At 48.8% G+C, this 25,089-nt stretch overlaps 1 protein-coding gene across 2 annotated transcripts; it reads right to left on the bottom strand.

Moving 5' to 3' along the window:
- Positions 1–250: 250 nt before the first annotated feature.
- Positions 251–25,089, bottom strand: JDP2 (Jun dimerization protein 2). Of its 2 annotated transcripts, none has more exons than XM_054028134.1 (4): positions 24,959–25,089; positions 13,580–13,803; positions 7,181–7,285; positions 251–1,420 (listed from the first exon to the last, which is right to left on the bottom strand). In XM_054028134.1, the coding sequence occupies exons 2-4, from the start codon at positions 13,778–13,780 to the stop codon at positions 1,235–1,237; spliced, it is 492 nt and encodes a 163-aa protein (XP_053884109.1). In that variant the 5' UTR covers positions 13,781–13,803; positions 24,959–25,089; the 3' UTR covers positions 251–1,234. The 2 variants fall into 2 exon arrangements, with proteins under 2 accessions (XP_053884109.1, XP_053884108.1); XM_054028133.1 differs by lacking the exon at positions 24,959–25,089 and adding an exon at positions 24,348–24,738.

The following is a 25,089-nucleotide window of genomic DNA, read 5'->3' as shown; positions in this document are numbered from 1 at the left end:
CATCTAGGCATTTGCCTCCTGCTCAGCCAAGGAGTGAACCACTTTTAGGCCTATGCCACCATTACTAATGCATACACCCATCGTCATGGGTCAGGAACTTGCCCACTCAGCCAGTGTCCGCCAGCCAGAACTGTAGTCAGCATGGGAGGGAAGCTGACAGTTGCTGCGCTGGTGCAAAGGGCTGACCGCAGTCTGTGCCCAGCCCAGTGAGCACCGGGACACAATCCAGACAAAGCAAAGGAGGCAGGGGAATAAGTCAAAGTAACATTTACTGAGAGATACAGGACTGCGTATTACGAAAAACGTACATGGATGGAGATGGTAGCGGAGCCAGTGTGGAGGGCTGCATGGGCCCCTTTTCCAGCATGCCGAGGGGAAAGGAGCCAGACACCACCTAACAAGTAACACAATGAGATAACTGTGGCATATGCATTTGTAACAAACGGGCCATTATATCATACATTTCTATGGGATCACGTCTAGTGATTATATAAATCCATATAGAGACAGCTGTATAAAAACTTTGTAAAAAATATAAAAAAGTGTAAAAATGTGCATTCAAAAGCACGGCCGACAGGGACAGCTGGGCTGTAAACATTATACTGAGTGTGCTTGTGGGGCGCCTGCGCCACAGTGCCATGGACAGGCCCAGCCGCAAGGCGGGGCTTGTGTCAAGTGTTTGCAATTCTTTGTTTCGTATTCCATTCCGGAGTGTGCGCAAGGAGCAGTGGCAGGATCCAGAGGGATGGAGATAGGACAGTCCTGGGAGATATAGCCAGCATGTCTTTGCCTGCCATCCATCTCCCACACATGTTCATTTCTCCTGGGTCAAGCCTCCACTCCCAGCTAGGTGCATACCAGTAGGTGTGGGAAGAGAAGAAGCTGCAACTTCCCCTCCCCGTATCTCAACGTGATCCAGCTTCAGGATGCCCTGAAACGGGCTGCTTGCTTGATCCCTGGGGCTGATGAGCAGGCTGAAGGGCCATGAAGAGGTATTGCAAGGGGTTGCCCTCACCACAGCTGCTAGACCCATCCCAGCTTCAGCCTCAGAGTGGGATGAATGGCAGGTTCCTGATCTTCTACTTCCTCTTATTTGGTTGGCCTGTAATCCCCAAGAAAGCCCACTGGGTTCTGGCTGGACAAGGCCTCGGTGCACAGTTCTTCATACAGTACATAGGCGACTTTTTGGAGACCCCAATTTGTTGTCTCCTCCTTGTCCTGGCCAGTGCCACCTTCACTTTTTCTCTAGTTGTTCAAGCAGTGGGTTGGCTTCACTCTCCGGTGTCTTGATGCTGTCTGTCCGCACAATGCAAGTGGGACGGTGTCTGTTCAGCATTAGAATCAGCTGCTGCCTCTCCTGCTTCAGCTCCTCTATCTGGGCTTTCAGCTCGGCATTCATGAGCTCCAGACGCTCGGACTCCTAGCAGGGCCAGAGACACGGATACAGCTTTAATCTGTCAGCTCATAGGTGTGGGGGAAAGAATAACCTGCTCTACGGTACCCAGTGCCCACATTGAATCTCCCTCTCCTGCATGCACAATACACAAAGAGAAACTGCCCTCGACAGAGGTGAAAGTAAGCCAGTCCGGGCCAGTACGCTGTGCCAGACCGAACCGGCTTCCCCAGACTGGCGATTTAAAGGGCCCGGGGCTCCAGCCACTGTGGGGAGCCCCGGGCCTTTTAAATCTCCACCCGAGCCCCGCTGCCAGAGCCCTGGGGTAGCGGCGGCAGGGCTCTGGTAGTGATTTAAAGGGCAAGGGGCTCAGCTGCGGTAGTGGCGGCCGGAGCCCTGGGCCCTTGAAATTGCCCCTGAGCTCCCAGCTGCCTCTGCAGCCAGAGCCCCTAGGCCTTTAAATCTTGATTAAATACCCAGGCCCTTTAAAAGGCCCCGCCTCTTCTGGTTGAGGCCACACCCCCTGCTCAGAACTCTGGCATACCAGTAAGTCCTTTAAGTTACTTTCACACCTGGCCCTCGACCAAACAAAGGTCTGTTTGCAAACCACCCCAGTGTGAAACTGATGGCCATACAGCACAGGGAGCCGCAAGAAAACTTTCAGTGACAGCCAACTCTTCTGGCCAGACTTTATTCCTATTGGTGAGTAGAATCTAGTGCTGGGATCAAATGGGACTTTCCCTCCTGGCCATTCCCTGGGACCCAAAGCAAGACTGTTCCCTACCGCACATTTACTAAATGTTTTGTCCTGGTTAGTGCCCAATGATCCAAGCGAAGTAGACTGGTGTTCCAGTAGGATGAAGATTAATCGGCACCTTTATTGGGTATATACACCCGTCTTGGGGGCAAATGGCTTAAATCTACAACTAACAATGCTTTTGTGATCGTTAACAGGTGTAAATCATATCAGGTCTTCGTTTGTGCTGTTGAGTTACTCAGAAATTATGTCCCCATCAATCTCTACAGACAACTCTGGCCTTAGAGATAGTTCAAAATAACTTTGAGGAGACTTAATTCTCCCTGCCTCATTTTTAAATGCAGAGGTGGGTGTTTTCTGTAAGCAGCAGAGCTTGTACTGCTTTTCTTAAATTTTGGTCTAAGAATTGTACTCTTCCAGATTATAGATCGCTCTGTCTTTGCCTTCAGGAGATGGAGGAACAACCTGTGTACTCCTTATTTTCCTGGTGTGACACCCTCCAACTGAGTTTAGCTAAGTTGAGTTTTTCTACTACTTGCTTATTGTCAGTATCTTTAAATCAACGACTCACACAGAGTGATCGATATTCCTCAACAAGAAGATCTGGCTAGGATTCATGATTCTATGTTAGTCATTTGATTTTTCTACTCTGAAGATGGCCCATGGTTTTGAACCATATTTGAAAAAGTTGTCCAATCTGCATTTACTTAAGGCATATATTCGGCGAAGATTCCAAACCACAGGCCTGGTCTAAACTACGAGTTTAGTTAGAATTTAGCAGTGTTAAATCGAATTAACCCTGCACCCGTCCACACAATGAAGCCATTTACTTTGACATAAAGGCTCTTAAAATTGATTTCTGTACTCCTCCCTGACGAGGGGAGTAGTGCCGAAATCGAGATTGCCATTTCGAATTAGGGTTAGTGTGGCTGCAATTCGGCAGTATTGGCCTCTGGGAGCTATCCCACAGTGCATCATTGTGACCACTCTGGACAGCAATCTGAACTCGGATGCACTGGCCAGGTAGACAGGAAAAGCCCCACGAACTTTTGACTTTCCTTTCCTGTTTGCCTAGCGTGGAGCGCTGATCAGCACAGGTGACCATGCAGTCCCGGAATCAAAAAAGAGCTCCAGCATGGACTGAACGGGAAATACTGAATCTGATCTCTGTAGGGAGAGATGAATCTGTTCTATCAGAACTCTGTTCCAAAAGACAAAATGCCAAAACATTTGAAAAAAATCTCCAAGGCCATGATGGACAGAGGCCACAACAGGCACTCAACACAGTGCTGCGTGAAACTTAAGGAGCTGAGACAAGCGTACCAGAAAGCCAAGGAATCAAATGGACGCTCACAGAGGGAGGGGCGACTGACAACTGTAGCTATCCCACAGTTCCCGCACTCTCCGAAAACCATTTGAATTCTCGGTTGAGCTCCCAATGCCTGAAGGGTCAAAAACATTGTCACGGGTGGTTCAGGGTATATGTCGTCAGCCCCCCACCGTGAAAGCGAAGGGAAAAAAAATCGTTTCTCACCTTTTTTCACTGTCACCGTAGGTCTACTGGATGCTGCTGGCACACGTGGTGCTGCAGCGCTACACAGCAGCAGCCCCTTGCCTTGCGGACGGCAGACGGTACAGTATGACTGGTAACAGTCATAGTCGTCCCGTGGGTGCTCCTGGCTGGCCTCAGTGAGGTTGGTCGGGGGCGCCTAAGCAGACATGGGTGCTCCTGGCTGGCCTTGGTGAGGTTGGTCAGGGGCACATGGACAAAAATGGGAATGACTCCCCAGGTCATTCTCTTCTTTAAGTTTTGTGTAATGGAGATTCAGTCCTGCCTGGAATATCATGCCAGCTGGAGGCTTCTGCCTCAGGCTGCTCTCCAAGTCAGCAGCACCGCGCGGTCGCACCTACCCCAGCCTACCCCTTGTTCCCAGGGCTCACAATCAGATATTTTTTGCCGCAAATATAAAAATAAAGCTGCCGTTTAGAACTGTCCCCCAACATACATATCCTGGGACATTTTGTATTTTACCAGTGTCAACCAAAGGCCCACACACAAATGGGGATTCAGTCCTGCCTGTGCTTCTATCCTAGTGCTTATCACAGATTCCCATTTTCAGCTAGGCTGAGCAAGTGCAGAATGGTGGTTCACTCGACTTCGCTATAAGCCAACCACCCTCCCCTCCCCCCTTTGATCTCTGCTTGCAGAGGCAATAAAGTATGTGTTGTTTCAAATTCATGCATTCTTTATTACTTCATCACACAAACGGGGGGATAACTGCCAAGGTAGCCCGGGAGGGGTGGGGGACGAGGGAAGCAACGGGTGGGCTTGTTGTAGGGGCACCCCCTAGAATGGCATGCAGCTCATCATTTCTGCGGGATGCCTGGGGCTCTGACCCGGAGCGGCCGTTTGTCTCTCTGGTTCTTTAGTAGGCTTGCCTGATATTCAGGACTGACTCTCCAGTAGACAAAACTTAAAGAAGAGAATGACCTGGGGAGTCATTCCCATTTTTGTCTAGGTGCCCCCGACTGACCTCACCGAGGCCGTCCAGGACAGCAGCAGACGGTACAGTATGGCTGGTAACCATCTTTGCTAACTTGCAAAGGCAAGGGGATGCTGCTGTGTAGCACTGCAGTACCGCGTCTGTCAGCAGCATCCAGTAGACATACGGTGACAGTGAAAAAAGGCTGAATGGGTTCCATGGTTGCCGTGCTATGGCGTCTGCCCGGGCAATCCAGGGAAAAGGGCACTAAATGGTTGTCTGCCGTTGCTTTCACGGAGGGAGGATTGACTGACGACATTTACCCATAACCACCCACGACAAATTTTTTGCCCCATCAGGCATTGGGATCTCAACCCAGAATTCCAATGGGCGGGGGAGACTGCAGGAACTATGGGATAGCTACCCACAGTGCAACGCTCCGGAAGTCGACGCTACTCTCAGTACATGGACGCACACCGCCGAATTAATGTGCTTAGTGTGGCCGCATGCACTCTACTTTATACAATCGGTTGCCAAAAATCGAATTCTGTAAATTCGGAAAAAGAACAGGAGTACTTGTGGCACCTTAGAGACTAACAAATTTATTAGAGCATAAGCTTTCGTGGACTACAGCCCACTTCTTCGGATGCATCTGAAGAAGTGGGCTGTAGTCCACGAAAGCTTATGCTCTAATAAATTTGTTAGTCTCTAAGGTGCCACAAGTACTCCTGTTCTTTTTGCGGATACAGACTAACACGGCTGCTACTCTGAAACCTGTAAATTCGGAGTAATCCCGTAGTGTAGACATACCCTAAACTGCTGCCCTTAAAAGGTAGATATGGAAAAAGTTCCTTCACATCTTCAGATTTGCCCATGTAAATCTAGAGTGTTGGAAGATCTACCTCATTATCTTTTGGCCTGTAGAATATCCCAGCTTCTGAGAACACGCTGGATTATACCTCTTTTTATTAAAAATAAATAAATTCTTTACCACCACCTCAAAGGACAATGGTTTTTAGTATTTTCTTAATCCCCAGTAGTAATTAAATCAGTGGCAATTTTTGGCCTTTTAGCACTGTGCAGAGAAGAGAGTTCTGAATGACATTTGAATGTATTATAGGGATGTTGCTGTTTTAGATTGTGTATGTTTTTCTCATGTTCACAAAAGACACGTCATATGCAATCTAATAAAACTGAACTGAACACTACAGAAAAGATGTTTTGCACTAGAAGTATTTTTCTGCCCTGAAGTAAAGAGGAACCAGTAACTAAGGGAGACCCAGCTTCTCAGGGAGAAAAGCAGCAACAAGGATTTCTGATCTTTTTATGGTTCATATTTTACTGGCTTGTCTTATTGAGAGAATTTGCTTTAAAAAGATTCTTGTGTCCAAGAGCCCCATGTCCAAGAGGTGCCCCTCGCTGCACATGACTGTGTGGGAATGTGAGGTGCATCCCTGTGGAGGGGGTGGGAGTGCAATGGTGTGTGTGAGTGAGAGAGAGATATCTTTGGGGTGGCACCATGCACTGTAGGAGGAAGAGTACATGTGTGTACTGTATGGGAATCACTCTGGGAGAGAGTTTCATGTGTCTTTAGTGTACAGACTAGGAATCTCCAGGCTTTGGGAGAAGTGACCAGCCCATGGGCATTCTACTACTGCATGTCAGGGGCTGACAAGTCTCTAGAGTCTATCCTGGTACTCACCGTGTATCCTCTGGGCACCTGTTTGTGTTGTACTGGTTGGGCTTGTGGCTCCTTATGGTTATTTGGGTGAGATATGCACTCTGTGCAGGGCTGCACATAGTGCTAGGACATGGAATTCAGCTCACATACCCAAGGTAAATGTGTCAGATGCCTTCCTGCCCCAGCACACCCCATGCTATGAGAGTGGGTTCAGCTAACTACCTGCTCTAGCTGGTAACAGACACATGAGGTCACGGTCCATTTACCCTGCAGGACCAGCCGGGGAAAAATGGGAGAGTGGCCTTATGTCCTCCCATGCAACTGCCAAATGAGAGATTGCATCTGCCAGGCACCAGGCCTCAGGATCTGTGGGCAGCTGCTGGGCTCCCAGATGCAGGGAGAGGAGGTGACTGACTGGAGGAGTTTCAGAGTAACAGCCGTGTTAGTCTGTATCCGCAAAAAGAAGAACAGGAGTACTTGTGGCACCTTAGAGACTAACAAATTTATTAGAGCATAAGCTTTCGTGGACTACAGCCCACTGCATCCGAAGAAGTGGGCTGTAGTCCACGAAAGCTTATGCTCTAATAAATTTGTTAGTCTCTAAGGTGCCACAAGTACTCCTGTTCTTCTTTTGACTGGAGGAGGGAACTCTTTGAACCTTGCAGTTGGGCAAGAAGTGAGATTCAGCAGAATGAACAGCCCCTCTGGTCAATTGCTGAAGAGACTTTAATAGCCTTGGGAGTGGGTGTACAATCCACCTTTGTCCTCCCCACTTGGAGAGGACAGAGGGGTGCCTACTGCAGTGAAGCATAGCTGGAGAGGGAGGCTATACCAAGCCTGCTGGGGAAAGGGCACGGGGCACTCACCCGCTGCAGGAACTCTGTCCTCTCCTTCTTCTTGTTGCGACATCGAGCTGCTGCTACTTTGTTTTTCTCACGGCGCCTTTTCCTCCTCTCCTCTTCCTCATCCAGCTGGAACAGGACACAGGCCCCATGTTAGAACAGCCAGACTGGGGAGTGATGCAGCTGGCAATAGCCCCCTTGCTAGGTCTCACTGGCAGCAGTGGCTGTGCAAGCCTCCCCCCCACACCTCAGCTGATTCTCCTCAGTCCCGATCTGCAGTATCCCTGGCTACTTTGGTCTGTCCTCCCCTTCCCTGCCTCGCACGCTGCTATCAGTGCAGCTCAGTCCTGCCCTGCAACTCCACCTGCTAGGTCCAGTTCTGGGCTCTTTGGAGCACAGATTGCTGATCACTCCCACTTGTGATAAATTACTCCGTTTCTGTAATGTGGACTCTAGAGTGAGGCAAACTAATTTCACCACAGAAATGTGTAATCCATGAAGAGAAGGGTCTTGTGCAACAGCAGAGATTCCCCTGCCCCTAACACGGATGTGTGGGAGTATAGTAGTGGTCTCATGTGCTAGGAGCAACGCTGACCTTCCCATGGCTGAGAGCAAGAACAGCCCCCCAGAGAGGGGGCCTCTCCTCATGCTGCCAAGTTCCCCTGCTACACTCAGCCCAGCCACATGCACAGACCTTAGCTCTGCGATTAGTCCAGTGCAGCCCTGTGTGTGGGGGGGGGCGGGGGGAGGCAAAAGCAAATGGGAGAGAGACTTCTACTCTCTTCCCTATCTCATGTTAACTTACCCTGAGCTGATACTGTAACAGGCAGATACAGTATTGCAAGGAAAGTATTTTCTTTAGTGGCTGTTCAAAGCACATGGGTGGCTTGATCAGATCAGAGTGTTCTAAGCAGGGATCTCAGTGCAAGAGACAGTTCAGTCTACAGCTGTAGATGTGTGAAGTCTACACTGACAGTTAGTAAGGGCTTGGGGCAGCTGAAGGGAGTGGTCTCATTCCAGGAGTATCAAACAACTAGCCAGGCCCAAGAGAGCCTTGAAGACCTGAATGAGCCATTCCCTGATTGGTTCCATTCATTTCCTGCTCATGCAACATGTTCAGCATTCTGGGCTCAGAGTGCTCAGACCCGTTTCCTTGGAGCCAGGACCGGCTCTAGGCACCAGCAAACCAAGCACGTGCTTGGGGCGGCACAATTCCAGGGGTGGCATTCCGGCTTTTTTTTTTTGCGCTTCGGCAGTTGCGCTCTCGGAGGTGGGTGTTTTTTGTTTTGGTTTGGTTTTTTGCTTGGGGCAGCAAAAAAAAAACCCTAGAGCCAGTCCTGCTTGGAGCATAGTGAGTAATAAAAGGCCCTAGTACAGAGTGTGGTGTATAGGGAGGGTGCAGCAAGATACCCAGATCCCATTGTAGCATTGAGCAAAGACATACGTTTCTGCATTTTACTTCAGGACTCCAGTGTTCTATGCTAACGGACTCAAACTTGCTGTGTTAACCCTACATCACACAGTCAGAAAGCCACCATCAAAGTATCAGGGGCATTACTTCAAAAACCTAGGGCAGTAACCCATCAAAAAACCCACCCCAAGCCCTGTGTTATGGTACAGTTCATCTATTACTTAAGGATGCTGACTCAAATCCTCAAAGATATTTAGCTGCCTAACTCCCATTGAAATAAATGGAAGCAGGTACCTACATACCTTTGGAGGAAGTGGGCCTTTTACCTTTAAGCAAACATTGTATCTTTTGAGAAAATTACAAGCCTTACAATGCCTGGAAATTGAACATTCAGGTTACACTTTAAAATCAGGGAATCTGGAACTGCAAGAGAAAGTCACTCAAGCAGCCTTAATTGCCTCTGTGCCAATGCCTGCAACACAACGAAAACCAGGAACCAGTCTTAAGATCGGTCTACACTCCAGCTGGAGGTGTGAATGCAGCACATGTAAACATACACAAGCTATGCTTTAATCTACCTAGCTTGGGTACCAATAGCAGTGAAGCCACAGCACCAGGGACTAGCTGCCCAAGTAAGTACCCATGCTCCTTGGCAGGCTTGTATAGCCCAAGCTGAAGCCCATGCTGCCATGGCTTTACTGGTATTGGTACCTGAGCTAGGTAGATCAAACCTAGCTCAAGTAGGTCTACATGTGCTGCAATCACCCCCATGACTGAAGATTAGACATGCCCTTAGCCACATATACTCCCCATCTCCATCACATCAGGGACTCTGAGAAGTTATCAAACTAAACTGCCTCTCACTCGTGCATGGTCAAGTCACATGGTTTCTGTTTAAATGCTGCAGTGGCACGTCTTGTCATCACTTCAGCAAACTACTCCTGCCTTCTCTATAGCCAACTGCAGTCATTGACAAGACAGATTTGTACATCTCTAAGCCAAAATGGACCACACTAAGGACAATTCCCTCCAAGTACAGGGTGTTCTAAACATTGTTGTTCTATGAAGCTCAGCAGTGACATGTAGCTACTGTGACTAGGATTAGGAACCTCTTATGAACTAGAGGGAATGTTTGGTAGTTTATCCACCAGCAGTGCAATATTGGGTTAACCAACTGAGTACCACAGACATGTCTATGAAACCAAACCCACACGTTCCAGGGCTCCTGGTCTCCTACCTAGGGAAACTATACAAGTTGCCAACTTTATAAAGCTCACACCCCTTTAATCAAAATGTCTCCATGTGACACACACGTGAGACGGGATGGTCACAGGGATGGGTCCAAGTTAAGGTGACTGGATGAAATTCACTGGGCATCTCTAATGTTTGGGTTTTAAGGGTAACCAAGACATTGACTTCCCAACATTTCAGACAGTTACAGAGTTCTCTTCAAGGCTTTTCCCCCCTTAAATAACTGATACACTTACATTCCTAGTTCCAGTTTAGGGAACTATTTTGTCTAGGAATAAAATATTAAACAAGGCCAGTTTCAATAAGAGCATTTTCCATTAAAATATCCACAGAAGGGCCAACTCTCCCCTGCTCTGCATGTCATTCACTCCTGTGCAAAGGGGGCATCAAATCAGACAGAATGTCTTACACTCGCTTTGCAGAAGTGCAAGTGACAGTGTAAGGTGTCAGGCAAGGAGAACAGATTTAGATCTCACAGTACACGTTAATGTAAATAAGGTTGCCAAGTCTTTCTATACACAGTTAAACTCCTGTGTTTCTAACATTTGCAGGGAGGTGAATGGAAAGAGGCTTTTGACCCCTCACTTGGCCAGTAGCCCCCAGATTCTTCCTTTTGGATTCTTGAAAGAGTAAGAATTTCAGAGTTAAGGGCACAAGCAACTAACAAATCTGTGCAAAATTAAGCAGCGTTTTAGAGGTCAGTGTAATTACCATTCCGCTCTCATTAGCATAGCTTCCACCAGCTACTGATTTGTCTCCGAGCCGAGAGGAGCTATTAAAAGCAGCCTGCTGAGTGCAAGAAAGAGCACAGAGAAGAGAGGACATGTGCTCTCAACTCCCCACTTGTCACAACCCACTTGCTTTTTAACATGCAAAAACATTCCCCCATATTTGCTGCAAAGCAGATGGTTAATTGTGGCAGCAATAGGGAGCAATACCATTGGTGGGACAATACAGGCTGTCCGTGATTCTCAGCTGATTGACACATTTTTGTGGTCTGCTCTGGCCAGTTCAGGCACAGAAAAGGGAGTGATTGATCCTTCCCCTGTCCTCATCTCACTGATCAGTCAAACAGAAACTACCCCATCCATCCTAACAGTTCAGAGAACACAGTACAGAGAAGGGTCACATCTCCTAGACAGGTTACAGAAGCTCTGGGCATGTGGCTTAGCAGGGACAACAAGAGAGTGGGCGTTGGGACTCCTGGGGTCTCGTTGTGATTTCTTCACAGATACTGTGGCCTCAGGCAAGTCACTTTCCCTCTTTCTGCCTAACATAGGGTGACACTAGCCCTTTTAAGAGGGAAAAAAGTGTACCTAGGACTGGTCAGATGACTCAAATTGGACTTAAAAGAAGGCACCGGGGCCCTAGAAGGGCAAGAGGCCTGAGTGCACTGAGAGAAGGGCAGGTGGGACTCCTGAAGAGGAAAGGGAGATCCAGAGAGCAGCAATAGGAGAGGAGAGCAAAGTTAGTAGAGAGAGAGCCATTGGCAAGAGCAAGAGGTTGATTGTGAGGACTGGCCAAAGCTGGGGAACCCCAGCTGAGTTACAGAAGAGCTCATGTGGAGGCCTTTGTGAAGAAGGGGAAGAAGTATCCTGGTTAGGAGAAGCTGAGCCCAAAACACAGGGGAGGTTGATCCCAGAGCAGGGGTAGCTACATGGAATGCCACCGGCATTCTGTCTTGGGGCTCCAGGAGAAGGCTTGTGGGAGAAATGTGGGTCTTGGGATGCTAAGGTAGGAGGCCTGGAGAGTGGGGACCTCAAACAGGGGCCACAGGAGTGGGACAGAGCAGTTAATGACTTGTGTCAGGGTGAGTGATGTGGGAATGGGACTGAAGAGGTGCTGTGAGTAAAACCCTTGAGGGGTTTGAGAGGAGCTGTTTTTACTGTGAGGGATCTGCAGACTGTGGCATTTTACATAACTAAAAGGATTTCAATGTGCTGCAGAGACACTATTCCTTTGCATGGGTGGATTCCAAGGGGATACTGAGGCAGGCCCACTTCTTGTGCCATGGCCTGACAAAGGAGGGCGCCTCGTGTTTTCCCATTAATAAAATGGGGATACTGGCACTGGCCTTCTCTGCCAGGGGTCGAGACTTAATTCATGTTTCTAAAGCTCAGTGAAATCTATATATAGGAGGCTCTCTAGAGGGGGCATTGGGTTATCATACAGGAAAGAATTTAAGTAGCTAAAGGGTTAAACAAGACACAGTGGGCGGGGCAGGGGGGGGTGAGAAGAAGAGAGAAGAAGAGATTCCCTGTGGGGAGAGGGGCTAAAGAATTTTATTTCATGGTTAAGGTCCTCCCATTCCCTCCAATTCAGGAGGAGGCTGGAGTTGCCTTCTTCACAGTGCAGACTACGACTAACATGAATTTCCCTACAGATAGCGGCCTCAGGAGAAGGGCTTCAGTCTGGGGAGATCCCTGCTCTGGTTTGGAGGGGAAGATTTCCAGAGCCCAGCAGTGACTGTTTTGAACGTCCCTGTGCAGCCAATCCAAGTGCCTTCCCACCTCCATGCTGAGCTTTCCAGAAGTATAGACACCCCAGGTAGGGCTGCTCCGTTCAGTAAGGTTTAGGAAGCAGTCTATTCATCCTAGTGCCAGGGGAGCCAGGCATGCTGATGTCTGTAGGGTCTGAGTTGCACCTCCCCTAGAGATGAAGGCAGCTTTGGACTGCATTGTAACGAGTGCGTAGGCTGTTCTTTGGCCACTCCTGGGATACACAGTTTTGGCTTACCCAGGCTGCAGCTGCAAAACCTCTGCTTTGAACAGCTTCATTTACTATCCTCAACTTGCTGCCTTTAGGACTAGTGCAGCTGAGGAACATGTTACAGCAATGCACCTGGGTTCTGGCATGTGCCATTTGGATTGCCCCTTTTTTGTTGCATGATGTTTGCTGACAGAGTTCTAAGAAAACTCTTTCAGTACTTGCTCTATGTTAGAGCAGAGCCGGGCAGAATGCATCTCCTCTCCCCACTCCCACCACAGACACGGTAAACAAGACATGCAAAGAGCATCCAAAAGCTGGCTAGAGGACTCTCTGCTGTTGAGTGAGTCATGGACATTAATGGAGTAGTCGCACAGAACCCACTGGCCCAGGGAGAGGAGTAGAGCATGACCACCATTGTACAGATGAGAAAGCAGAGGCACAAAGAGATTAAGAGAGGTGCCTAAGGCCATGGAGGGAGCCATCCAGGGAGCAAGGAGCCCGAATGCCAACTCTTATGTGACCAAAGGCTCATTCTCACAGCAGATGAGAAGATTTACCGTAACAGCTCAATAGACAAAAGGCCACATGGCTTCAGTTCCTGACTGGCTCCTCAAGTTGTAAAGTGGGTGGGTGACCGAGGCCTCTCTCCTCTGAGCCAGAGTCTGAATTTACTCATGTATCATGAGGGCTGGACTGGGATATGGAGCCTTTTGCTGCTGGGTCAGTGGTTCACACCCACCCCAGGCCAGAGTGGCAGGAGATGAAGGGGAGGAGGGTCATCTCAGTCCAGTTTTCAGCATGCTTAGCTCATTAAAAACTTTTTGGGCCATCCTGGCAGACAGACCAGTGACTGAACAGCCTATCAAAATGGAATTGTCTGGGGATGGACATGGCGGGGGGGGGGGGGGGGGGGGGAGAAGAGGCGGAGGTAGCATGAGAGGGGAAAGCTTGTCCTGCTATTACCCATGGATAGAGAGGACATCGGTTTACAGTGCCTTTAGAGCAGCCCCCCGGAGGCAAGCAGGGCTTGGGGAATTCCCCTCAGAACTCACCTCACTTTTCACAGGCTGGGGTCTTTTCCCAAGTTTGACCTCCAAGAAATGCAGTGGTGAGATCATAGCCCCAATGTTGCGGATGTCAGCGTACTTCAGCTCTTCCACCGTCAGGGTGGTGCCCGGGAGTCCTGTCAAGGGGCCAAGCCCAGGTAGAGCTCCAGCTGTCAGGGATGGATCCGGAATCTGCCCTGGCATCATAGCAGGGCAAGCAGCTCCTCGCTCTAGGGAGAGACCGAGACCGAGACACAGGCTGTTACAGGGATTCAGCCAGGGAGTCCCACAAGTGGGAGCAAGCACAGCTTACTCCAAAACCCAACAGGGTATGAACCAAGGGAAGCAGCAGCTCTCTCCCTTTCTGCCCTCACTCCCAAACCTCTGGAACAGGTACCAGGGCCGCTCACCTAATCTGTTATGAGGATCCCTACCCACATCTTTCTGGTGCCACTGAGGGGGTGAAGAGACATATACTGCTCAGAGCAATGAGGAGCCAATTCCCCCAGGTCTCTGCTCTGACGCTGCAATTTGAGCCTGTGGCAGAAGCACTGCATCTCATCCCACCCTTCCCAGCACACACAAACACCAGCAAGGCCATTGTACTCTCCTGTTCCCTACAACAGGCAAAGTTATTTGAGGAAGAGGAACCATTCCCCAGCTCTAACACTCCTTGCATATTGTAATTGGTGATGGACACTCAAGTCCCAGCAGGAGAGCAGCAAGGACATGAAATCTCCCAACATTTGAGAGTCCTCCCATAAGAGCTCAGAGTCACGACCACATCTGACAGATGTCTGCAGAGGGCTACACTATCAAGTAGATGAACAGGCCCAGCTATGCCATGGGACCTCCCACTCCCCAGCTCTGTGGCCGCGTCGGGCAGATTAAACACATTGCCTGAACAGTAATCGTGCATATTCCAGGGAGCCTAGGGTAGAAAGGAAAGAGCTGCAGATAAGGGGCTTTGGGGACACCAATATCAATCAGTAATTAGTTGTTCCCAAGGAAGGCTGCAGGGGAGGGAGGCAGTGCAGGAAAAGAGGCACAAGAACAACTATACGTACCAGTGCATGAAGCTCACAAGTAAGACTCGGTTGGGATATTGCAGATCCTGATTATGAATGACAGAGCAAAGTTAGGTTTGGTCACAGAGGCTGGGGAGCCACCAGTGTTGCCCACACAGGATTCCACAGCCTCCTTGAGAGAGAATGCCAACAAGAGGGGGAGCATCAGACAGAATCCATGTGGATAAAATCCCTAGGTCAAAAGAAATTAATTCTAGTAGGAATGACATACCTGCAGAACAGGATGAGGAGAGAAATCAGACAGGGGCAACAAAGTACTACAAGAGTGATAAGGGGCAACTTCAGCTACTTAGGAGGTCAACTGATCAATGGTCCCTTCAGGATGTGGCCTGAAGAAACAATTTCTTGATACTATGGGTGACTGTTTCTTGGAACATCTTGTTCTGGATCTGACAAGATCAGAGACTACTCTAAACATGGTTCTGAATAATTTTCAGGTGTTGGTGCAGGAAGGACAGTGGAGCCATCAACAATGACCATAATGTGCACTGGCTCCGACATCCTCTCCAGAGGATCAGACTGACAGCCAAGTCTGACACTGAAATTCAAGCAGGGAAACTTTGCATGAGTGAAGATAAAGAAAAATGCTAGGAACTTAAAGAACACAGAATCAGCATGGAGGCTGCATAAGACTAACTTAAAAATCACAGATGGGATCCATCCTCCAGAACAAATAAAAGGAAGGAAAAAGGGAAGGAAAAATCCACAGGTACAATAGTTTATTTTGGCCAACAACAAATACAAAAAGAGAGGGGAGGGAAGAAATCCAGGCCAAATAAGGCAAATAGACTGGGGCAAACTCTGGCAGGTCAGTTACAAGCTGGAGAATGAGGGGAGCTAAGAGAAAATATGAAGAAGTAGCCAAGCTATGAAAAATAATAATAAGTTCTTTAATTAGCTGAGAAGCAGGAAGCCCATGGAAGAGTGAATGGGGCTGTGAGACCAACTGAGTGCACAGAGAACAGCTGGGTACCATCTACACTGTAACTACATCTATGTTTGTGTAACAAGGCTGACACTCGCAAATGACCCAGTTACAACATACATGGTTCAGTTGTGTCCATGCAACAGCTTTTTTCACAACACAACCATGTCACCATGTTAATCCATGCACTCATGACTGTGCCTAACTGGATTTTCATCAATGAACTCTGGGAAAGTCAGGGCTTCTATCCCACACTTCCTCAGCAAGGGAGAGTGTACACAGAACCATGTACACAGTGCAGGAGAATGTGGGGCAATGCACTTTGGGTTGTCCTGTTATCCAGAGAGCTGGGAGGAAGGAGGACCAGCTAAACAAGGAGAGTTAGAGGCTCTCATTCTGCACACCCTAGCAATAATTTTAAAGCTAGTTATATGAAGCCAGCCTTGGCAGCTGCCAGAGTACAATACCAACACCACTAGGGAAACGGACAGCATGGTGGCAGGTGATAATGTGGCTCACATTGTAAAGAACAATTTTAAATCTTTATGCTCCCTAATGGGCTCCGAACTGGTGGCAACCTCTAATGCGAGAGGTCACAGTGAGCAGTTCACAGAAGGGCATCTGCTCACCACACAGCAACAGTAACAAAAGCAACAATGTCAAGGAACAAAGTAGTAGGGGAAACCTGATAAGGGCATTATTGTAAATCAGGGTGTGTCCTCACCAGGAATCCAGCACTCAGCTTTGGCCATCAACTCCACAGGAGCAGAGAGCAGAAAGAAAAAGGTAAGGCACTGGGGAAGGGAGTGTTCAATACAAAATGACCTCAGAGACTAGGACATTTTAGTTTGGAAAGGAGAAAATGAATAAATAAATAAAAGATGCAGAATCTCAACTAATGAATAGGCTTGTTGGGCTGATGCTACTTGATAAAAATGAATGTTTTTCCAGTACTCCTACCTACTGGGTATAAAAGAGAACTAGAGAGAAAATATGTAGCAATTTTACATGGCCTGAGAAGAGACAGATTATCAGTTGGCCTGGTTGAGGCTGCAAAGACAGAAAACAAAATAAGATAGTAACCTCCCCACCTGGAAATTCTATCACTGGTCAGCTCTAAATTCCACATTTGGAACTGGCTACATTTTACAGAAATTCAAAACAATACCTCACACACAGCAGACCAGTGATGCAGCAGATCACTCTCCTTTTATTCTTTCTAGCCTGATTTATGGCTACAACACTTTGCTGCCTCAAGAGATCAGACAATGTCCTGTCCGAGGCACCACTTTGAAAAGTGCAGTCAAGTGCCCTGGTACCATCCCAAAATTCTCAATGAGTTCCTGAATAAACTGTCCCTCTAGGTTAGAAAGATACTAATTTCAAAAACGTGGGCTGCCAAAGAACAGTTGACCTTTGGAGACTTTTTCCAGGGCACACAACCCTTTTTGGGATTTCTATATGTATCTACAAGTTAGACATTTCCGAGACATGGTTTCTAAAGACAACTAGTAGGCAACCTCTCCCGGTAAGCAAATCTAAGGGAAAAAGGAGTTCACGAGAATGCAGGGCAATTAAAGAGACAATATTAAAGACAAAACAGCAGACTATCCCGATGCAAAGGAAAGATAAAAAGGTAGTAAGAAGTCAAAATGGTTCCATCAGGAGCTCTTTAATGATGTGAATATCAAAAAGGAATCCTACAAAAAGTGGAAACATTAACAAATTGCTATGGATGAATAAAAAAAAAATCATGTAGGAACAAAATAAAAAAGGCTAAGGCACAAAATGAGTTATACCTAGCAAGGGACATAAACAGTAAGAAGAGGTTCTGTAAATATATTAGGAGCGAGAGAAAGATGAAGGAAAGTACAGAAGAATTAGATCTTCAATGTTGCCACACAAATTGTAGTCGCTTCAGATACTAGTTCCTCTGTATGCTCGGACATCCTAGATAGTAGATCTAAATTTCATTCCAAAACACAGATAGTCAGTCTTGTTCCTGGTAACTCCAGCTGGGGAATTCCAAATTACCTTGTGGATATATTTGTAGCGGAACAGTGTTCCACCAATTATGATCCCTGATACCAGGTACAGTTCTACCTATCTTTCATCATTCTGATTTTGGCAACCCATGTCTGTCAATATTGGAAGTCATAATTAATGCTGTACCCTCTGAGTGGCACCGATCTTACCTCCCTGAATTTATAATGGCTATATTTTAATTTTTAAGTGTTTTTTGTCAGCTCCAGACCATTGACAGTTGCTTAAACACTGATTTTGAGATTATATTTGTCTATCTGTTTGGTTGTTTGCGTTACTTTGGTTGTTGTTCAAGTGTTGCAGAAACCTACTTTCCTAGTTCATTTTACCTTCAATAAAGAACCTGTCAGAATCTTGGGTTCCTGATGGCTTCCCTTGTCATTTCTGCCAAGACAGAGTCCATTATTTTGGCATGTTGTTTGTCTGAATGGCTACCTTGTTGTGTTTCCACAACTCAACTTTTTTTTTTTTTTAAACAATAGGTTGTTGGCCTATCACTCAACTCCTAATCTGGAGGACCAGTGGATTCCTTTTCATCTGGTCCCTATTTTTTGACCAATCTGCTTGGGTGATCCTGACAGGGAGTGAAAACTCCCAATGGCATAGCTCTCAGGGTCACAGGAGCATACAAGCCTTCCCACCCCATCAAGGATAGGCCCCAGGGAATTGCTATGTTAAATGTTATTAATTTATAGAAATTAAGCAAAAACTAAGCTTTCAATACGCTGAGTGCCTTAGCATGCAATAGAGTTTTCCTTCTGTTAGCCGATATTCCCATGCAACTGTTCCTCACTTTGTTCATCATGAATGCAGTATATTATATATTTCAAATAAATGGTTTATAGAAGGCCCGGTATTATTTACCTAGTCATGCAATACAAGCACAAGAAGGCACGTTACTTTAAAAAGCAATAACTTTAAACCTTAGATCTCTTGTGGACTGCAGGGTAATGAATGCTCAGAAGAATGCCACAGAAATGCAGTCTAAATTGGTAAAATGACAGACAGTGGCCATCATTAAATTATTTGCCAGTAACCAAAACACAGCAGTCTCCAAGACCTGCAGTTGCATCCTATGGTGTGCTAGGTACTGGCAAATGCGAATTTTAATGGAAGCCACTGACCTTTTGTGTACTCTGTATTAAATCAGTGGATCTTCCTGATGAAAAGGAATCAAGTATGTTTAGTGCATCAAAGAAATCAGCTGTAGTGACATCAGCTAAGACAAAACTGCAAAGGCGCTCTGGGCTCTCAGGGTAGTCACCAGCTGGGACAGCTCAGGAAATAATCCCCCTCTCTCTACCAAGGATATAGTACAAGCGCTATAAGTCACTGTCAGAGACAGGCTGCCAGGTAGCTGAACCAGGAGTCTGCTGCAATATGGCAGCCTCTGTATGCCTAATATTGCACAAGTTACCTATAAGGGCAACAGACTTTCCAGCAAGAGTCAGAAAAGCAACTCCTAGAGTCAGACCCTGGATCTGTGCTGGCTTAAGAAGCAACATCAATGCCCTTCCCAGAGACACCCACGCAGATGCCCTTGCAAGAGGATAGGATGTGAATAGTCATATGCAGCAGACTTTATAAACACCCTTCCCTGCAAAGCCTTGTTCAAGAATTCTTGGGCCCCAAGGAATAGACCCTCATTGCCCTGATGACTGTGGCAGTGAGACAAAGTAGCTGAGGGGGATTGCTCCCCAGGAGATAGAAGCCAGAGCCCATTTCCGGTGTGGGAAGGGTCTGGCTCTGCCTTGAACTTCTGTTTATTTTCACACAGATGGCAGAAATACCACAAGAGTCTCACAGAGAGACAGCTCTGCCTTTGGGCTTTTTATGAAGGCTTTACTAGAGCACGAATCCAAGCAAACAGCCTTGCTGTCTGCCTCCATTCCCTGATGTGTGAGTGAGAGATCCACTGGCTGCCCTCAAACCCCATCAGAGAGACAGCTCCATCCCTTCCTCCCTATCAGAGAGAGACTCCCCAGCAGAGAAAGTGCTATTCCCCAGTCCCACCCCTCAGCAGAAAGCCCCACTGCTTGGCCATGCTGCCCTGCCCAGCCTCTTGGGCTGCAGTACGTGCTGGAACTAGGGGTGCGGGGGGTGCTGCAGCAGCCCCTGACTTGAAGTGGTTTCCATTATATACAGGGTTTACTGTTTGGTTCAATGGCTCTCAGCACCCGCACTATACAAATTGTTCCAGTGCCCCTGGGCTGCACTTGGGAATGTTATCTCCAATGCTGCTGCAAACAGGACCTTTTAAAAGAGAACATTTGTTACAAATCCACAGAGGTAAAGCTCAGCCATCAGCAGAGCCCACTGGAGCAGCCATCCCCTGGGAGTGACCCATCAGCCCTCCACCTGTCAGACATGCCCAGTCCAACACTAAACCCCCAACTACAGCTCAGGGTTGCTGCATTAGAGCTCTCCAAAAGCACAAGCCCTCCCACAGCAACCATCCCTACTGCTTTCTAACTTGGTAGTTATCAGTCCCCTTCATGTGGCATCCCTTGCTCTGGATACAGATCATATCATATGGCTCCTCCTTGCCTCCCCCCGCAAGGATTCTTCCCTACCGTGTCCATCACATGTACTAATCTGAAAGTAAACCCTTAACTGCCATGAGCTAAACAATCAGCTCTTGTTCCTCCTATTTCTCTAGCAACTTCCATCCCAATGATTCCCAAGCTTTAAACTGCCAAACAAGTTATACATCAAGATCACACTCTTCCACCATTGCTACGCAGCCGTCTAGTTAGCTTGTGAGTTCTTTGGGGCAGGGGCTGTCTTTCTGTTTTGTGTTTGTACAATGTCTAGCACTACAGGGTTCTGGTCAGTGACTAGGGCACCTAGGCTCTACCACATACAAACCATCATCATCTCTGGAGTGGAACAGGACAGATGTTTAACACCACAATGCACAGCTACAAGCAGTTTAGGACATGAAGATAAGAACCATCTTATTTCCAACTGAAACAGCTGGGGGAATTTAGGGAGGGAAAGTGTAATGATCTCAGCTGGAATTAGGTCTGGACACTGAGGCTAACAACCTGACTCTTGTGAAAAATCCCCTGGAACATTTAACGACCACAAGTGGTCAGAACTGGAGTTTATTTTTAAAAGACATTTCATCAGAAAGGCTGGCACTTCCAGCAGCCCAGCCCCATCTAGCACTGCACTGAGGACCTAGGATCAGCACTGACTAGAGAGGAGAATGCCCTGTACATATTCTTCAAAACACTTCCTGCAACCCTGGGGTGTTCCTTAAAAGTCTCCCATCCAAATAATGACCAGAACTAGTCAGTTTATACTAAACCTGCTCAGCAGACAAGCCCATTCATACCCTTAGGTTGTCTGGCTGCAGGTTAATTATCCTTCAATGTTTGGATCAATATTCTGAACACTAAAGACAACTGGGAAATCCATTAGACCAGTCAGTGATAGATGGAACTCCACACCCCCTTTTTCCTCTGTGGGTTGCTCTAGTGCCAAAGGATGAACCATGTAGCCGAACACAGTGGCTAGTGCTGTGCACTACAGGTCTCACTCTCCAGGACAGCAAATTTGGGGCCAGATTTTCCAAAAGTACTCAACATCCTGCACACCTCTCATGGTTATACTAAGGGCCAGAATCTCAAAAGAGCTTAGCACCATACTGAACTCTTCTGGATATCCAGCCACTGAAGTGCAGCAGGAGCAGCGAACTCAGCCCAGAGTGTGGGGGAGAAAGGAGGTGAGAGGAACAATTGTACAGGCTCAAAGCTGCCCATTCTGATATTGGCTAGTTAGGACCGCCCCCCAAATCCATCAGTTTTGCTATTTACTCCTCTTTAGCAGGGGCCATAACACAGGACCTCAAAACACTGTGAGGAGGGGAATACTAGATTGTGTGAAAGGCGCAGATATATCCATAGGGGCTTTAAGGGCACAAGGCGACGAGCCACAGAAAGAGACAGCAGTTTGCACTTCATTTCTTGGGATTCTGTTAAATCCCCAAACAGCCAAATAACCCCAGGAGACAAGGTGGGTAAGGTGATAACTTTCAAAAGTTGGCCCCATACAAGATATTACCTCACGCACCTTGTCTCTCTAACATCCTGGGACCAATACAGCTACAACTACACTGCAAGTAAACCTGGGACAGCCAATTGCTGCTCTGAACAGGGCTGATTTGGACTGCAGCCCCTGCACAACACCTACCCACCCTATAAATGGGTATTTCTCTTTTAATTTGTGGGAGTTAGACTAAGAATTTGCTCTCAAACAAGTGGCATTCCTAGACATCCCCATGTAAGAACTAACTAGCAAATTCCCAAGGCAGACTTCTGGCAAAGGCCTCCAGATCAGAATTTTTAGCATGTTTCTTGAAACTTGCATAAAAATTTCTATCTGAGTTGCTGAAGCATTTGTCTCTTCTGTGCTCTCAGTGATCGTGCACATGCACGCGCACAGAAACACACACACAGAGTTTGGCAGTGGTTCCGTTCCAGAGCTGGTAATACAAGCCATGAAGCAGGCTGCCAAGACAAGCAAAAGAATGAGCCAGGCCCCATTTCATTGGCCCACCATACACTGCATATGGCCCTGGAACCAGCCAAGAGAGTGTTCTCACCCTCCTTGAAGGCATAGGAGACCCTGTGTTTTCAAATACACCTCCACAGGGCCTTCATTAAAGGAAAATGGAAACATAATGTGTGTGTGTGTCTCTCTCTCTCTCTCTCTCGATATTTCTCCCTTTCCCCCAATTTGCTCTCAAAGCTATTTCGCTACCACTGAAATAGAAGAATGCCTTCTGGAGCAGAAAGCACAAAAGAATGCGACTTCCATTCAGTTCTATGCCTGGCTACTAAAATGGACTTGGGACTGAGTGAGCAGAGGGAATCTCTAGGGGCTCCCTCCCTTTCAAGGGCATAGAGAGCAAGTAAGAGGAAGTACACTCATGGGATAGCAGAACACATTGAAACTCTCCTTGTAACTAAACTAAAGTGGGACTTTCGGAATTCAGATTCTCTTATTCTTAACCCACACATTCACTGTGTGGACAGGTGAATTAAAAAACAAAATCTACAGAGATGCTAAAACCCACTCCCCACTGTGGCACCAAACTGAAATGAATTGCATTACCAGAATCTATCAAAACCAAGCATTAACCAAAACATATGGCTAGAGTTAGGGCAAAATACTGCATCTGTGAACCTTGACTCTACTCTCCATGCATGTGCAGGTCTCATTTGGGTACCTCTACACTACAGTAAAGAACTCTACAGCACTAAGTCTCAGCGCTTGGGTCAACTGACTCTGGCTACAGGCCTAAAAATTGCAGCATAGAGCCATTTAGGCTCAGCCTGTGGCCTGGGCTTCAAAACCCACCCCTGGCGCAGGGTTTCAGAGCCTGAGCTCCAGCCCAAGCCTGAACGTCCACTGCAATTTTTAGCCCCGTGAGCCCAAGCTGCAGCAATGCCATGGGTCAAGTGTAGGCATACCCTTTTCCCTTTGTGATGCGCCCATCTGTGCAGTATCTAGATACCAGGGACATCAGTGAAAGTTCCTTGTACAGAAGGAGAACAGAATGTCCAGGTGCACCTAAGAGGAGAATTTTGCTTGTAGACACAGTAGAGGACAGGCTCTGGAGCCAGCCCTACAGGAAGCTTCTATCTTTGCATTTTAAGAAAGTCTGTCAGCCTTAGCCCTACCCTATTAGCCCACCATCCTTATCCTACCAGAAGCTGTGCGGACCCCCAAACATGCATAAAGTTCTAGCAACCAAAGCCCCAGGTGATAGGTGCTGGAACTAGGGGTGTTGCCAGACCCTGGCTTGAAGTGATTTCCATCATATACAGGGTTTACAGTTTGATTCAGTGGCTCACAGAACCCCAACATACAAATTATTCCAGCACCCATGGGTGCCCCAGGCTTCACCTCCCTTTTGTTGTTTCCCTTCCCTTGTCTAGCTGGACTGTAAGCTGCTGAGGGCAAGGCCTTATAAAGCCCCTAACACACCAGTGGCTTCACAGAAATAAAAGCGATCGGTACCTGGCACCAGGCCCTACACACTCCAGGGAGTCTTCACACCAACTAGCAGGGACAGGGATAGCGACCAGGCTTTGCCTAAACTCTAGGCTGAGCTTCCCTTCCAAAAGAGAAAGTCGGCGCCCCCTGCGCGCGTTCCCGGGCGGCAGCAGGGGGGTGAGAAGGGGCCGGACCCGGCTCAGCAGCGCCCAGGACCAGCACACATTCCGGGGGCAGGACGGGCAGAGGGTAGGCGGTCCCTGGGGTCAATAGGGGGACACGCAGCGGCCCTGCTCTGGCCACGGGTTGGAACGCGGCAGCCCCCAGCCCATGGGAAACCACAAGGAGACCCTGGACTCCTGAGCGCCCCCATGCGTGTGGGGACGGGGGCAGCACGGCAGACCCCAGAGCACAGCCCAGCCCTGGGGCAACAGGCAGCATCGTCCCCCTCTGGCCGATCGCTCCAAGGATGTGGGGAGAGGCCCAGAGCCCCCGACGCTTCCCCCTGACCCCGGCTGGTGTAGGTCCCGGTCCGGGCTTTGCAGCTAGCCTGTAGCTCTCCCGGGTCCCGGCCAGGCCAGTCCCAGCTGCTACCCCCGGGAGGGAGCCCGGAGCTTCCCGACCCCCCACGTCTCGATCCCTGTTCTGCCCGGTGCCGCTCCCAGCCCCGCACCGAGCCGCCCCCCACTCTCCCCGCTCCGCCCAGACCCACCGTGCAGAAGGAGAAGGCGGCCGAGGTGCCCCCGGGGCCCGGCTGCAGGAGCCGGAGACAGGCTGCACGCTCAGCCCCTCCGCTGCCGCCTGGCTCCGGTGCTCTGCCCCCGTCCCCAGGCCCGTCCTGCCGAGTCTGGTCCCGGGAGGAGCCGGAGCAGCTGCCGCCCCCGGGGCGCCTGGCCAGCAGCCACCGCCACCACAGCCGCCGCCCCCCGTCGCTGCCCCGGTGCGTCCCTCCCACAAGCTGTGGCGGGCGGCTGGGTGGGTTGCATCAGCCCCGGTTATATAGCGGCCCCTGGGCTGCGGGGAGGGGTCGGGAATGCGGAACCGGCCGGGCTGCCAGCTCCAGACGTCAGGGAGGGTGGAGAAGAGGGGACCGCAGGGGAGGAGAGCGCAGGCCGGGGGTGGGACCAGCTCTACAGAGACAGTGACCTCCACCCCCCTCCTCCCCTCCGCACATCCCCGGGAGCCAGAGCGCGCTGCACACCCACTGCGGCCCTCCTTCGCCCTGCACACCCGGGAAGGGCGGATCAGCTACACATGAACTCCTCTTCTTCGCGCCCTACATCCGGGAGGTGGGGGGCAGTGGCTACATGGCATGACACATACCTCCTCCTCCTCCTCTTTCTCACTCCGTGCATCCCAGCGAGCAGGCTGGGGGGAATGGAGGAGCCGGCTGCATGCAAACCGCCGCGGCCGCCCCTCGCACTGTAGATCAGAGGGGGTCTGGGGAGTCAGCT

Source organism: Malaclemys terrapin, chromosome 4 (genome assembly GCF_027887155.1).
Source record: "Malaclemys terrapin pileata isolate rMalTer1 chromosome 4, rMalTer1.hap1, whole genome shotgun sequence".
Classification (NCBI taxonomy): domain Eukaryota; kingdom Metazoa; phylum Chordata; order Testudines; family Emydidae; genus Malaclemys; species Malaclemys terrapin.
The sequence above is the reverse complement of the archived record's forward strand: the minus strand, read 5'-3'. Positions and strand labels throughout refer to the sequence as shown.

What these genes read in the sequence shown, in the direction of transcription:
- JDP2 (XM_054028134.1), bottom strand. Translation starts at nt 13,780, where the DNA reads ATGATGCCAGGGCAGATTCCGGATCCATCCCTGACAGCTGGAGCTCTA. An exon ending in CCCAGCCTGTGAAAAGTGAG is followed by an intron (nt 7,286 to 13,579) that starts GTGAGTTCTGAG and finishes GTCCTGTTCCAG; the next exon opens with CTGGATGAGGAAGAGGAGAG. An exon ending in GGACAGAGTTCCTGCAGCGG is followed by an intron (nt 1,421 to 7,180) that starts GTGAGTGCCCCG and finishes TGGCCCTGCTAG; the next exon opens with GAGTCCGAGCGTCTGGAGCT.